Below are 14240 nucleotides of genomic sequence, written 5' to 3' on the forward strand. Positions count from 1 at the left end.
TTCGGCAAATGAATAAGCAAAAGGATTAAAATTCACTCCGACGATATTAAAAGAAAAAATAAACAAACAAACTGAAACAACTGGAAAACAACGATATACGTAACTTATGATATACCATGTATTATATCACCAGGCATTACATCGTCGTAGTGAAATTTTATTCGTTCTTATGACTTATTTTTATATTTCATATATATGTACATACAATGCACCCGTACATACATGTGTCTATATAGCATATAACGGAGATTCGTTGGGGCAATTTTTTTTTTTTTGGTACAGAGCAAACACAAGTATATAATAATAATATATTTAATAAACATACCGCTGACTCATTGTTATCGTATATTAATATTATATGTATAATAATATTGAATTAAATCACCAGCGTACTTCGTCATTCTTTCGACTTACGTGACAGGTACATAGGTGTATAATTGTATATATATACAGAGTGATTATCTAACGGCCGAATGGTCCATCATCTGCTACAATGTAATGCGCATGCGCTATAATCCGAGAACCGATGTTTGCCAGGGCGACCAACCGTCATGAACGTAAACTCAAAAATTTTAACAGTTGCCGCTGGCAGTTGTGCTCAACACAGACAGCTGGCAACATTTTTAAGGCTGTCATATGAATTTGTGACGATTGGTCACCCTGGCAAATAACTACTCTTGAATCTTATCGCATGCGTATTTCATTATAGCAGATAACGGACCATCCGGCCGTCACATAATCACTTGAGTATACATTGTATATTCATTAATGGGATCTCAGTGATTCGCTATCTTTTTTGAAATCGAAACTGAAACGAGCTGTCTTTGTGTAGAAATTTTACGTGTTGTGATCAACGTATCATTTGTATCTGTTATCACTTACGTCTCTAGTCATTAGCACATGAAATTTGATTAGAAAGAAAACTCGTTCCCGCTTTGATGCAAGAAAGATATCACTGTGAGCCACTGGGAACATATTAATGAACATTACTCTACATACAGGTTATGATTTAATCATGATACGTTATTTGCACAGCCTTGATTCGCTTAGTCATGGTAACGAATCTCAAATAAGATTAAATTTCCGTTTCTATAACCACTGTCATCCTATTCCATTTTTTTAAAAACTTTTCTCCATTTCATTTGTTACTATCCTTATTGATTCCTTTTCTTCTTGCTTCATAGTTTCAATCTTCACCCCCATTACCTATTTTTTCCTGTAGAGTAATTAAACTTGTAATGCGTGTCAAATTTTATCATGTTACCTGTGAGATGTGAGATGATTAGAAATATGTTTTGCAAAAAAAATAAGAAATTTATAACCGTGCTTCATGCAGTGATATTTCTTCACTTTTTCTTCCAATTATTCATGGCTTTATTATTTATTCTTCTTCTTCTTCTTCTTCTTCTTCTTCTTCTTCTTCTGCTTCTTCTTCTTCTACTTTACATTCAAAAAACGTACTTTCACATTTAAACCCAAAGATTTGAAGCGATTTTTTTATATTCACGCAAATCGCTAATTTCTTTCAATTCAAGCATGCGACCGCGTCTTTCTTTGTTTTTTTATATAATATAATAGAATTATTATGTACAGTGTGTATATATTCATACATATACATGTATATGTAAACCATAATATGACAGCCTCTAAATTGCTACGCGATGCCACACGACATCTACCCTGTTAAGTTCTGTTCCTCTCTTTTTTCATCCGCCATCTTTCTCAATAAAAAAAAACCTCATTCCAAACGAAAGAATAAAAACGGAAAACGGATATCACAACGTTTTACCTACCTATGCATATCATATATGTAAAACTGTTTAGATTATGGTCTTAAAAAATTAAAACTATGTATAATTGAGTCCAAAACCTACAAGTATAGGTGTAGTCAAAAATTAATTCGCAAGCAAAGAAGTTATGAAAAATGATAAATAACAAACTAATAAAAGAATCTAAAAAAAAGCTGTTGAATTAGTTTTTTTTCCCCTATCCCTAAACTCTGTCTTTCATTTCATTACTCTTAATTCTGTCTATATCTATATGTATCTAGATTCGAATATACACTATGTAATGGATAATCATAGGCATATATACTAGGTGTATTATACTTATATTTATTTTAATGTTGAATTCAGTTGATCGGTTGATTAATCAACATTATAATATAAATACTATTATTTTCGTTGAAAAAATATCATTCAAAAGTATTATTTCTCCCACTTATTGATCGAAACGAACATCGGAATAGATAAGATTATTTACATTATGTGTGTATGCAAATATTCTAGTTGAATCCACCTGCGATTGCATTTGAAGTAACGATACCAAGAATGAAATAATCTAACTAAAAAAACCTGACAAGCTAGAATAACGAAAAACGAGGAAAAATCTAGTCCAATCATTGGAGACAAATTGCATATCATCTATTTTCTTCTACAACTCTATCGCCTGTCACCCATTGAAAGGAAATAAACGAAAAGAACCTAATGATATCTTCTTACGTAGTGAAATAAATAATTAGTTAAATGACTTCGAGAAATAGCTATGCATATTGACAAAAAAAAAATTCCTCTTACGTCCCATAAAGATCACATGGATTTTGGAATTATCATGCACACTGTGTTAGGTGTAATACCCGAAATAGAGGTACCGGTTTCATACCTTTCTATACCTACTATACTTTAGGTATTATAATATCATGAAATAAATAGACTTTTTTTTCATAACGACAAAAATTTCAACGATTATAGAATGAAATTGAGTGAGTCTCATCGGAGAAAAAGCGACCTCAGAATCTATGTATTTCAATTATTTCAACATGGCACGCCTCACGTATAGTATATATTGGTATATATGTGATATAAATATATGCATATATTTATAAATCCCTCTCTTTTCTAAGATTAAAAGTCAGTTCGTTACTTTCCGATCAAAGATTTGTTTACCGCATCTTATGAGTACTGTTCAAATATTGAAAAAATCAAGCGACGAATAAAAATGACATCCCACAAGTCACGGCAAATTATCATCGATGAACTATGTACTTTAGGATTTCGCGTAGTATATATAGGCAGGTATAAAGTTTTTTCTCAGTTGTTGCCAGTCATCTCACGTAGAGTTTGCGTTGACTCATCAAACAAAAGGAGGCAAAGTATAGCCTGAAGTTTGCTGCGAGCCGGCTCAAAGTTTGGATCGAGAGCTAGCGACGATCGATAAAAACTTATAGCCTTTTCAAAATCACCCTGTCGAGAAGAAAATCAAAGTAGAAGTAACGCTGAGGGGAAACAAAATTGATCTTGACGTGAAAATCAATTTTTTTCGTTATTTTCTTATCTATTTCCTCTTGCTTCATTTGCATAAAAAAGAAACAAATGTTTCAAAACGTCTCGATAATGAGAAAACCTTATGAATAAATTGGTAATAATTTTGCAATCCTCTCACTCACCACGGCCGTGTGCAGATTCGCCATAGAGAAGTGATTTATCACAAATTCCGGTCCTTTCATCAGCGCCAGGTCAGCTATCCGCAAAGCGTCTTGATGAAAGCCGCGTTTGCTTAGCAAAGATGCGAGCGTTATCAGTGGAACGTCCTGCATTCCATCTGGCGCATTGACCAACGCTTGTCTGATGCAATCGACCGCTCTTCGACTGTGACCGTCGACTCGCCAGTACAAGGCAGCGGCCGTCGCTAAAGTCCACGATCGAGAATTCTGGAGGTTGATTGTGCACATCGAGTAATTGAAAATTTTTTAGATCCATATATGATTTGTTCTGCGCCAACTCAGCCACGTTTTGTTTATCCTCTCAGATCTGTTCCATAATTAGTTACGTAGGCGTACTACTTAAAGGTACTCTCTGTGAATTTTTTCAGAGTTTTAGATTACTCATTTCGGAAATGGTGTTTTTTTTAAAACCCGTATATCATGGAAGATTGAAGCCGAACAAAAAGATTTTGATGCCATCAAAATATAACATAAATCGCATTAAATAGTTCATTTAAACAAAGCAGACCATTTCCGAAACGAGTAAATTAAAAAATCTTAAAAAATGTCTATAAAGTACCTTTAACCAGTACCATTATAGATCAGATCCGAGAGGTTGAAAAAAAAAGTTGCTGAGTTGGTGGACAACGCCTAATATACAAAGAGAAAAAAAACAGATGGGTATTTGACACTCATTCTTCTCAAATGATGAAACTAACTTTTCGCAAAGCAACGGCTATTCCGGCTCCCAGTTGCTCGACGGTGCTTTTTTGATCATTAGCCATGAGAGCCAGCCATTCAGCATTGTCCAATTCCGTCATATTCGGCAAGACTTCTGATAACGCGTCCAGATTCGCGACGTCATTGATGTCGGGATTTCCTCCTTCGCATATCGGCTGCTGATAAGGACCGTCTTTTAAGGGTTTTAGGTCGTGACTGATGCTGTCGAATAAGAAATTTATGAAGTAAAGATCCAATAATGGATAGAGCATGCGTTCGATCGTTCGTTTAAAATTCGATAGCAAAAATTTCACTCAATTTGTTATCAATTATTTCCTGCAGTCGATGTAGACTCTGTAAATATCGCGAAAATGAAGTGTTTGACTGAATGTATTGCTCAAATTTTTTGCGATCAATGGATAGCTCCTAGCCCCAAGTCGATCCTACAACCGATCACAAAGTTTATGCAAAGAAGACGAATTCTGTCTCCAGTGATCGATAATCACTGTGTTAGAATCGCGAAATCGTATGAATTCTGTGACGTACTGTACAACTCAATTTTTTTATGATTGATGCACAACTCCTAATAAATTTTAGACTTTTAATCAAATTGGTCACTAATTTTTGCAAAATAAATTCCGTTACATTTTCAGGCTGTTCAGGACCTAAAATTGGAGTTCTTCCATAACCGTTTTATCTGAACCTAGTATCTTAATTACTTCAGGTACGTTTTTACAGCTATATCCGATTTGAATTTTTAGATAGTTCTCTTCGTTCCTTTGACTTTTTGAAAAGGAATCAATTCGTCAGATCACAGCACTCACTCAATATTTCTGGCAGTGATATGATGCCACATAGATTGAAAAGAGCGAGAAGGCGGATGCCGCATGTCCCTGCATCCCTTGGGACTGAGTGAAAACATTCCAGTTATATCGTGAATTTGTAAACCAGCGTCGTTAGAGCCTTCCTCAGTCATGGATACGTAAAAATCATCGAGTACATTGACCCCGGGCTCTTTGACATCGTCGCCGCAAGATATCCGCATGTGAAACGACTGTGCAGAAAATTTTCAAAAACTTTAATAATCGCGATGCAATTCCTAAGCTCACGTTACCGGTTTAATATTCTTACGTTTTGCTCCATATTCACCATATTTTCCAGCTCAGATTCGTCTGCGCCGCCTTCGTTCCCAGTTGTCATCAGTGTGTCAATTAAACTCTGATGCTTGATAACTTTTTCCACTTTTCTTGTACACCTTGCACTGCCTGTTTTCGTAATATCAAATATCAGTGAGCAAAATCGAGCCAGAGAGAAAAAATATTTGTTGTGAGTTGGAAAAGAAAAATTTGTAGAAATGCCAACCGGTCGTATCTCCAGTCGTCCTCACTGCATCGCATTGCACGTGTTTGCAGTTTTTCCCATCGCTGTCGCACACCACCGCTTCACCTACACAAAGCTTGTGCCTAGTTATCATCTCTGGCGGTAGATGAGGCGCTCCGCAAGTTTCCGTGCCACCGGGGCTTCCTGCAGAATCTTAGTTTCCACGATAACACAATTTGAATGATAATAGATTAAGCCACGTATCAAAATCACCAACGCCAAAAAAAATCAGGAATTTACAAACTCACCGGGTCCTCCATTGTTCAACCATTCCTGACATGCCAATGTTCTGAGCATCGTTAAGGCCCGTCCATTTATGGCATGTACGTCGACTCGCAGAGTTTGTTTCAGATGGTGTATAGCTCCTGAATTGTTACCTTTGACATGCAGGAGAGAGCCATATAGGAAATTGGTGATGGGCTGAAAGTGAGACAAAGAACAGAATTTGGGTTGTCAAAAATCCGAACTTTGTATTCATTTCTTGACAACTTTATATCTTACAATTAATCAAATTACCTCGACTGGGTTCACTTCTATTGCTTCCCTAGCCACTCTCAGCGCGTCCTCAATGAGACCAACTTTTTGACTTATGGAGGCTATACTAACTAGGGGAACGTCTCGGAATTTGCTTGGAACCGTCGACAGTGCCAACTGAAGACAGTCCAGAGCGTTTCTCGGCTTTCCGACGACTCGCCAGTGCAGTGAAGCCAGCATTGACAAAACCCAAGGTGCAGCGACTTTCTGAATTCACCATAAAAATCCGTAATTTTGACGAAGCAAAGAAATGTCTACACGATTTAATAGGCAAAATAATCATGTACTCACGCTTCTGGTAGCAGTAAGAATCCGCTGTCCGATTTCGGCGAGCTCAGAGTCTTTCACTAGACTTTTCAAAACCTGGGACAACGACGAGTCTGGCAAGTTGTTTCCTATTGTTGCTTTTAACAGCGTCGTAGAAATATACTTGGCATCGAAAGTTTTTGGTGCTTCACAGGCTGGTGGATACCACGGAAGCGAATGTTCCTTGCCAGGATCAATGCCTATCAGTTCGCTCACGAACAAATGAGTTCTGTAATTTGAAACAAAACATCGCTCAGACAAAACAATAGGAAAAAGACTTGAAACAAGCTGAAAAATGTCACACCTACGCGTAGCCTTTGTTTTCCGGCGGTAAGTATGCTGGAACGTATTGTTTCGAATCGGTCAACAGTGGCAACCGACCCTCGCAGTCTGAAGCTCTGGGCCATTTCTCGTTCTCAAATTCCTCGGTTCCCTCTTTGATCTTAAAATTGTGATACTTCGGTCTGCCCGTCGGTTCCATGAACACGGTGAAAAACTCGGGTCCCCTTTCCTTGGGAAACTCGGTCGACTTAATCGTGCGATCCTTACTTGCTGGAAAAATAGACTAAAATTTGAAGCAAGAAACTAATTTAATCAATTTGGTATATGAAATTCAGATAAAAGGTGTAGAAGGAAAGTAGGAACAGAGCACGAACAGATTTACAACGGTTTTCACAGAACGAAAGTATGAAAAAAAATATAGCAAAAACACGCTACCATGCCAACTTCTCGATTTAGCCATCTGTTCCTCGATCTTAGTGAGCTGATTCTCAACGTTTTTCAATAGCTGGAAACTGACGCTCAGATCTATCTGCAAGTTGTGTGCCAACATTTGACTCTCGCTTGTTACGTCGCAGGTCAGGATGGCATCGTTGCCACCTCGCTGCATGCAGGACTGACCCCTGGTCGTCAAAATGGTGCCTAGAGTCTCCTCCTGAATATTACCATTCTGCAATCTGATGAAGGCCGCTTTGGGCGCCTGCTCCCATAATACGCGTTCCTGGAGCTTAAGCCATTCTTCCTGCTGTCCATGATAGGCGTGAAGTTCAGCCAGGATATCTTGCAGTTGCCTACAAAATAAAACCATATAATTCTCGCTTTACAAGGAGAAATTCGACTATACCTCGCACCAGCTTTCCAATTAGAGAGAATATAATTTATGACAGCCACTAAAAATACTCAAACGGGCAAATAGTCTCGTCCTGACCAAATTATAACTTCTTTTCCCTCACTCAAATTCTATCGAATAGTAGCAAGTCGAGTATCTAATAAATAATGCTCGGAAAATACGGGTATGATCTATTCAATAGTCACAGAACCAATTACAAGGGAAAAAATTGTTCTTAAAATTTTGCTTTTTGATGGGCAAAAAGCTCGATACTTTCTCTTTGCATGCCGCCACAAAATTTTCCAACTATATGAATAATTTCCCTGATCAATGGCTCCGTGTAATATCTGTTTAAAAAATTCTACGCACTGGAGAAGCGAGGTTAGAGCTATTTCCAGCTTTTGATGACACAGTATCGCATGCTTGGCATGTCTTGCTTGATCCATCGTCGGCGCTAGCCGGAGACAATTGTCGTAACAAGCCACCGATCGATTATAGTCGCCGAGGGCAGCGTAGACATGACCCAGTGCCAAGTGTTGGTGACTCTGAGTAGGGGCATAGCTTATCGCTGTGTGTAAGATTATTGCTGCTTCACCTGAGTGCTTTGCAGCGTGTAATATTCCTCCTGTCGTGAGCAGAGCAATGTCACGATACCTCCTGAACAGTTTTCAATGTCGTTTTATCAATTCTTCAAAAATTTTGTGCAAGAATAATTGATAATTGTTAACAACAAACTGTGTTTCGTACCGAGGAGCTGTGACGATGGCCCGGCGACCGCACTCGAGCGCGTTGTACGAGTCTCCTCTAACCCGCCAGTATATAGCAGCGAGGTTAAAGTGGAGCCAAGAGCTGCTGTTTCTTATGAGACCGTAAGCAACTTGGTGTCCAAACTTATTGAGATCCGTTCCAGGCGGCAGGTACTTTATCAGACCCTTTTCCTGCTGCTGGGTCAAGTTTTTCCTGTTCCGCATTGCCTAAAGAATAAAATTGCTTGTTGAAAATTAATGGTTGCACAGGGTGGCCACTCAATTCCGCTCACGGAATTCCCTGACATTTCCCGGTTTTCCCTGACTAAAATCATTATTTTTCCCTAACATTTTGATGCACAATTTGTGCAGAAATCACTAAAAACTATAGTAACCTAGGTAAAGTATGGCCAAATATATTAAAGTTATAAAAGTTTTTATAAGTTGTTCATTCCGTTTATTATGATTTTTGAAAGTTGACAAAAAATGAAAATTTCCATTTGCTTGGTCTTGTTAAGTATATATTTAAGAAGGGGCTCCAACAAGCGAAATATTTTTAGAGCTATTATTTGAACATTTATGCTGTTTGCAATGAAAATCGAGGTTCGAAGAATTATGACTAATTAACGAATGTGTAACTTTTTGAAAAATAAACTTAAAAATTTTTTTCCAATGGGACATTTTTCTTTTAAACGTTAAGAATACACCACAATTTATCCAAATTTTTGAATTGATATTTAATACAGCAAAACAATTATTTTATGCGGTGTACTGTCTAGACACGGCGCGTCTATGCCGTAACAGTTGCGCAGAGCCCTATGTTCAGCGTTAAATTAAAATTACTAATACTGAAGATAGAATTCCGGGTGCTTGTGCTTTTTTATTGGAAATTCCCTCCTCTTTAAGAATCTTTTTAAAATTTTCGCTAGCGCTCTTACTTTTTGAGTTACTGCCAAAAACCTGACGCTTCGTTTTTTCTAGACTATTAGGCGTCGGTGAACTTGCGTCCCCACATGCAGTGACGACCATAGATAAATCAAACCGATGTCTGCTCGTACTACTGAATTCATATGACAATCAACAACTAAGCTTATAATCGTCAATAAGAAGAGAAGAAAAATTGTGACGATGCGGTGATAGCATCTCAATTTTATGGACAAAGCTTTTGAAATCCGTGAGTTCTATAAAAAGTCCCTGACCAACCAAAAAATTCCCTGACATTTCCCTGATTTTTCCCTGACATTTCCCGGTTTTCCCGGTTTTCCAGACGGGTGGCCACCCTGTTGCACTGTCGAAATAGATGATAAAACACTCTCTCATATTCAAATCTTTGTCTTACACTCAAATGTTCGAAAGTGAACATGCTGAAATCCAAAGGAAATGTTTTTTTGCAGTCAGGAACTTTTTTCTTCCCGTCCTTAGGAACACCGTCTAGCAGATAATCCTTTTGTCTGAAAACAGTTAAGAACTAGACAACTCATTGTCAAGAGTAGAGACCAGTATGAATGATTTTGAGGATATTGGACAGAATTGAAGCAACAAATATTAAATAATTGTAAAATGAATAAAAAATGTAGTTCTATCTTACGTAACGCCATTTCTGTAGCTTCCATCAGTCGCGACGCTGGCATAGAGATCTACATCGGCGAGGGGTTTACCTGCCAACAGGCAATCAGGGTCTGTAGAGTACAATCGAGTTTCGACATCCATTGCAGAGTCCAGGCTAGCGCAGCGACTGTGAATAGCAGCCTTTCTGGCCACAAGTTGTCTGTACAAGGCGTCAACAGCATTCCGACGATCTTCTTGCTCGAGGAAGGCAACAAGGTCGTAAGGACGGCGCATTTGAAACACGGAATCCGGCTAAAAAGAAATGAAGGCTAATGAGGTGAAATTGGAAAAGAAAATCGCAGGCTGAGAAGTGGGTCAAATCGATGATAGGTTATCCTCAACATGGTTCAGCAAAAGCAGCGTTTTATCCCTGAGGAAAACATGGTTTCGAGGTTGTCATTGGCTCAGTAGTCGGAATTGGTGGTCGAATAGTTTCACACCAAGATAGAGATTCCTTGCAAGTGAAAACCGGGAAAGATAAGTCTGAGTCGAAGTTGGACGCGCAGATAACCGCGACCTCGTGGAAAATACTCTTGTATGAGGTAGAACGCGAAATTAGCAAAGGATGAAAGGGAGAGTATCGCGATTCTTGCGTGTCGCAACTAAAATGATAACGAAACTTACCTGCGACTGAATTCTCCCATTTTCGGTAACGACCCAGTGAGTGGTAGCAGAGATGCCTAGAATTATTTCAAAGAAGGCTAGAAAGACTTTGGTCGATTTGAGCATCATCGTGCGTAGCGCTACCGGTTCCGTCGATGTCGATAATCACAAACAATCACATCGCCAACAAAGACAAACAACATTTATTTGCACGTTGAGTATAATTGCGTGAGCGCGATCAGCAGCAGCGTAACGTCGAACACAAACAACGGCGAATCACTGTGCTGCTGTTCTCTGTCTCCAGCCTTGTCGTCGTCTGCTGTTTTCCCCCCCTTCGAAGCTACCGCGATGCCCATAGGATTAGAGTAGGAGAGGTATAACACGCTCGTACAAGTGAAATTATCTTGCTATTGAAAAGAGAAAGAGAATGTAAGACACTAGTTCCATGGTAAGGCATTACATTGCTTTCTTTAACAACGCATGCGCAATGCTATAACCGCCTGCAGCCATCGCAGCTGACTTACAGACTGGCGTATGTAAGACCGTGGGCTTGACGACATATGGGTTGGATTACTGCGCATGCGTCAGTAGAGATAGAAGGCTTGGTCTTACGTTCTCTCTCTCCTTCTACAAGCCGGACGCTTTCAATGCTCTTTCTTTCCCACTCTATCCCTCTGCCTCCATGGTGCTTCATGGCGCCGCAGCGTCTGGCAAGAACTCGCCTCTGATTGGCCGAGAGTCTATAGCCTCCTGCCAGTTTCAACCAATCGGAAGGCGCAATCGCATCTCAACGGATTGCAGGAACGTTCAAAACAAGTTGACGATTGTTCCTGCATGATTATCGCTCCGCTTAACCGCAACCCGGGATATTTTTTCACCGCAAAGATATTTATACAACCATAATTGAAAGGTAAGATTGGCTGATTATCCTCGGTTGTAACGCACCACTCATCATTCAAAATTTAACCCGGTTAAAAATGCTCTCAGATCTTTCTACGAATCGATGACACTCTTTGTTTACTTGTATTTGACCTTTTTTCTGTATTAACTCTGTACTTGTAAACCCTGATCTACGACTCTTTTCACCTCACGGTCTTTACCATCACAAAAAAACCTTAGGTTTCTCTGTCTGCTTGTTCGTCTATTTTCATTTGAGCGTATAACCTTACAGTCCCGTTTATCCTTGTCTCTGTGCCTGCAGCTCTTAACGTATAATAGAGAAAAAGAGACGTCCTGCGAAACAGAGCGTCGACAAATGCAGCATGAATTTTTCCAGGCAGCAGTTTAGTACTCGCAATCAACAAAACAACCTGGCTCCAAAAAGTAAGCAAAAGTCTATTTTTTTTCACTAAAAAGAAGTAAGAGTAACTCTGTTTCAATTTGACTTCGATTTATTCTTTTTATTTTTTAGCATTCCACCTCTCATTAAAGAAAAAACGAAATCTAAAGCAAGAGCAAGAATTTGCTAAAGAGAACAATCCAAGTGCAGCTAACACAAATGTGGGAATGTGCAACTATCGCAATGCAGAGATTTGCAGATCCGAAAGCTCGAGTTCACCGGATTCTCAGAACTACAATTTGCGACTTTCTGACAGCTTTACTGACACTATTGGCAAGAAAAAACCCTCGTATCCGAAAAGCAATGATTTGAGACATGCTACTTGTGAGAATCGTAGTATAGTATTAGTCAGTAACTCTAGCGCCAGCAGTACCAACAGCAATGAAAGTTCACCCTGTGCGGACAAAAGTAAAAAATCTACAGTTTATACCCCGTTGTATCGGAGCAAAGAAAAAAGTCGTGATAATCCTACGGACACAATTGTGCTAGAGTCTTCGGACAGCGAAGAAAATTGTGGTACGAACAAAGACTGCAAAGGTGTAATTACCCTGGACAGCGACGACGATAGCGTCCTTAATACTCTGAGAATCGAAAAAGATGTCTTTAAAAAATCTAAGAAAAGCAATTCTAGGTATCTCGAAACTGACAACTTGTCGCTGGGCAGTACAGAAGGCGTGAGTAAAATACTGACTGGCTCTGATGAACGGGGTGATAAAAACTCTGGAAAAATTGGTAGAGCCGAATTTGCACAGTTCTTAAACCGTCGCAATAACTCTCACAACTGCACCAGTGGTTCGAGCAGCACAAATTTCACCCCAGATTCAAATATTGCACAAAACAATGGCTTACTGGTTGAGTATAAAGTGATTAGCGAGTCTTCTTCTTCGAATGATGAATCTAGCAGAAGATTGAGTGCAGATTTAAAACATAACGATAATTTCCGCACTGGTAAGAGAAGATCTAAACTGAACAAGTTGACCAGCAGTGAGAATCAGAAAGGAAATAAATCCCTTGCAAATATTAGTTCAAAATCTAATTCCAAATCGCTGTTAGTGACAAAACCATACGATTCTGTGAAGCTGACGAAGAAGGATGCGCAGAGAATATTCAAAGGAGGGAATAACAGCACCAATTCTCACTGGACCCCGAATATAGATTCTCCTTATTTCAAAGAAACACGCAAATCTCTGTCCTGTTCTTCACTAGATGGGCCAGACGAGGTCAAAAGAGGAAATGTGATAAACGAAACAGAGTCTGATCTCCTGATGACAGAATCAAGTTCGGACAAGGAAATAATAGACAAATCGCCACAAAATTTGCGGCTGAGTAAAACTCACATCAGCAGATTCGTAGATCCGCCTAATCAGGAGCAGCAGTACGCCGGTTTGTCGGATAGAAAAAAAAATGAAATTTCGGAATGGCTGAGTAACAATTCACCGGGTTCGACCAACTCGTCCAGCATCATTTCAGAGAGCAACAGAAACAGCAGCTTTGGCAACAGTAGCCTTGAGCGATTTGAACTCAAACACGAGACTCCCAATAATCGAGGGAAATTATTGAAGCCTGATACGTCTGAAAAGGTAATGAGCATTCCGGGTCCCTTAGATCGTTTCATATACAAAGGCAAGACTAGCGTTTTGAAAAATCAAACTCCCCTCGGAGTTGGCAGTACAGAAAAGACGAACACCAGTCCGGATCAGCTCAAAACGCCAACGCCTCGCCCAAAACCAGCCGTAGATGAGAAGAAGAAAAATCAGCCTATAGTAACTGCTACTCAAGGCCTTCACATTGATGATTGTGCCAATATTTTAGACAAGCTTTATGGGGATTTATGGAGGAAAAAAGCTGACGCTGTGCTTACGCCACAAACCGATCTCCGAACACAGAAAAAGGTGATAAACAGGAAAGTGAGTCAGACTGAAAGGTACGTGGTGGTTTCTAGTTGGATATAAAATCGTATGTTATTATCTGTTGTTTTCATAAATAATAATGACCGATTACTCTGCAGGAAACAGACCTCAAAGGCTGCTATAGAAAATGGAATATTATCTAGCTCTGAAGACGACGAGTTTGAAATTTGTAAGTTGTGACTGAATCTAAACAACATTTTAAATACAATTTGGAACTTTTGTGTGAAAAATTGCGATCGTGTTTCAGTCACCAAGGATATAAGGCCAAATTTTAATTCGACAAAGAAGAAACTTTCCAGAGACAGCTTTATTAATGATAAATCACCATCTGAAAACAGCAGCGAAAGTTTCTATTACACAGCTCTGACGAACCCTAGAGTATCAAAGGAGAATTTCCCACCAAAACCACAACCAACGTTAATTTCAGCCTCCACCAAGAAGTATGTCCGCAATAGGCAAACGACACATTTTTTTCTCTCCAAGTTTGATTGCATACATTTTTACC

The 14240-nt window shown here is 39.1% G+C and overlaps 2 protein-coding genes across 8 annotated transcripts in view; one reads left to right on the forward strand and one right to left on the reverse strand.

Moving 5' to 3' along the window:
* The window catches only part of LOC124303042 (tetratricopeptide repeat protein 17), a 17627-nt gene continuing 3387 nt past the window's right edge, over window positions 1-14240 (reverse strand). The window contains exons 1-17 of one of the 6 annotated variants that reach the window (XM_046759762.1): window positions 10508-10998; window positions 9864-10135; window positions 9615-9726; window positions 8277-8503; window positions 7899-8186; window positions 7139-7491; window positions 6730-6973; window positions 6407-6650; window positions 6098-6322; window positions 5830-6001; window positions 5564-5734; window positions 5333-5466; window positions 5026-5255; window positions 4201-4423; window positions 3446-3709; window positions 3045-3242; window positions 1-1216 (exon numbers count right to left, since the gene is read on the reverse strand). In XM_046759762.1, the coding sequence (XP_046615718.1) occupies window positions 3090-3242; window positions 3446-3709; window positions 4201-4423; window positions 5026-5255; window positions 5333-5466; window positions 5564-5734; window positions 5830-6001; window positions 6098-6322; window positions 6407-6650; window positions 6730-6973; window positions 7139-7491; window positions 7899-8186; window positions 8277-8503; window positions 9615-9726; window positions 9864-10135; window positions 10508-10615 (3420 nt within the window). In that variant the 5' untranslated portion in view covers window positions 10616-10998 and the 3' untranslated portion in view covers window positions 1-1216; window positions 3045-3089. Of the gene's footprint in view, window positions 3347-3445; window positions 3710-4200; window positions 4424-5025; window positions 5256-5332; window positions 5467-5563; window positions 5735-5829; window positions 6002-6097; window positions 6323-6406; window positions 6651-6729; window positions 6974-7138; window positions 7492-7898; window positions 8187-8276; window positions 8504-9614; window positions 9744-9863; window positions 10136-10507; window positions 10999-14240 lie in introns of those variants that run through there. The other 5 variants (XM_046759761.1, XM_046759763.1, XM_046759764.1 and 2 more) reach the window with 5 other exon arrangements.
* Window positions 11169-14240, forward strand: part of LOC124303043 (uncharacterized) — a 4857-nt gene continuing 1785 nt past the window's right edge. The window contains exons 1-5 of one of the 2 annotated variants that reach the window (XM_046759767.1): window positions 11169-11396; window positions 11688-11809; window positions 11898-13749; window positions 13834-13904; window positions 13983-14175. In XM_046759767.1, coding sequence (XP_046615723.1) covers window positions 11749-11809; window positions 11898-13749; window positions 13834-13904; window positions 13983-14175 — 2177 coding nt within the window. In that variant the 5' untranslated portion in view covers window positions 11169-11396; window positions 11688-11748. Of the gene's footprint in view, window positions 11397-11585; window positions 11810-11897; window positions 13750-13833; window positions 13905-13982; window positions 14176-14240 lie in introns of those variants that run through there. The other variant, XM_046759769.1, reaches the window with a different exon arrangement.

Source organism: Neodiprion virginianus, chromosome 4 (assembly GCF_021901495.1).
Source record: "Neodiprion virginianus isolate iyNeoVirg1 chromosome 4, iyNeoVirg1.1, whole genome shotgun sequence".
Taxonomy (NCBI): domain Eukaryota; kingdom Metazoa; phylum Arthropoda; class Insecta; order Hymenoptera; family Diprionidae; genus Neodiprion; species Neodiprion virginianus.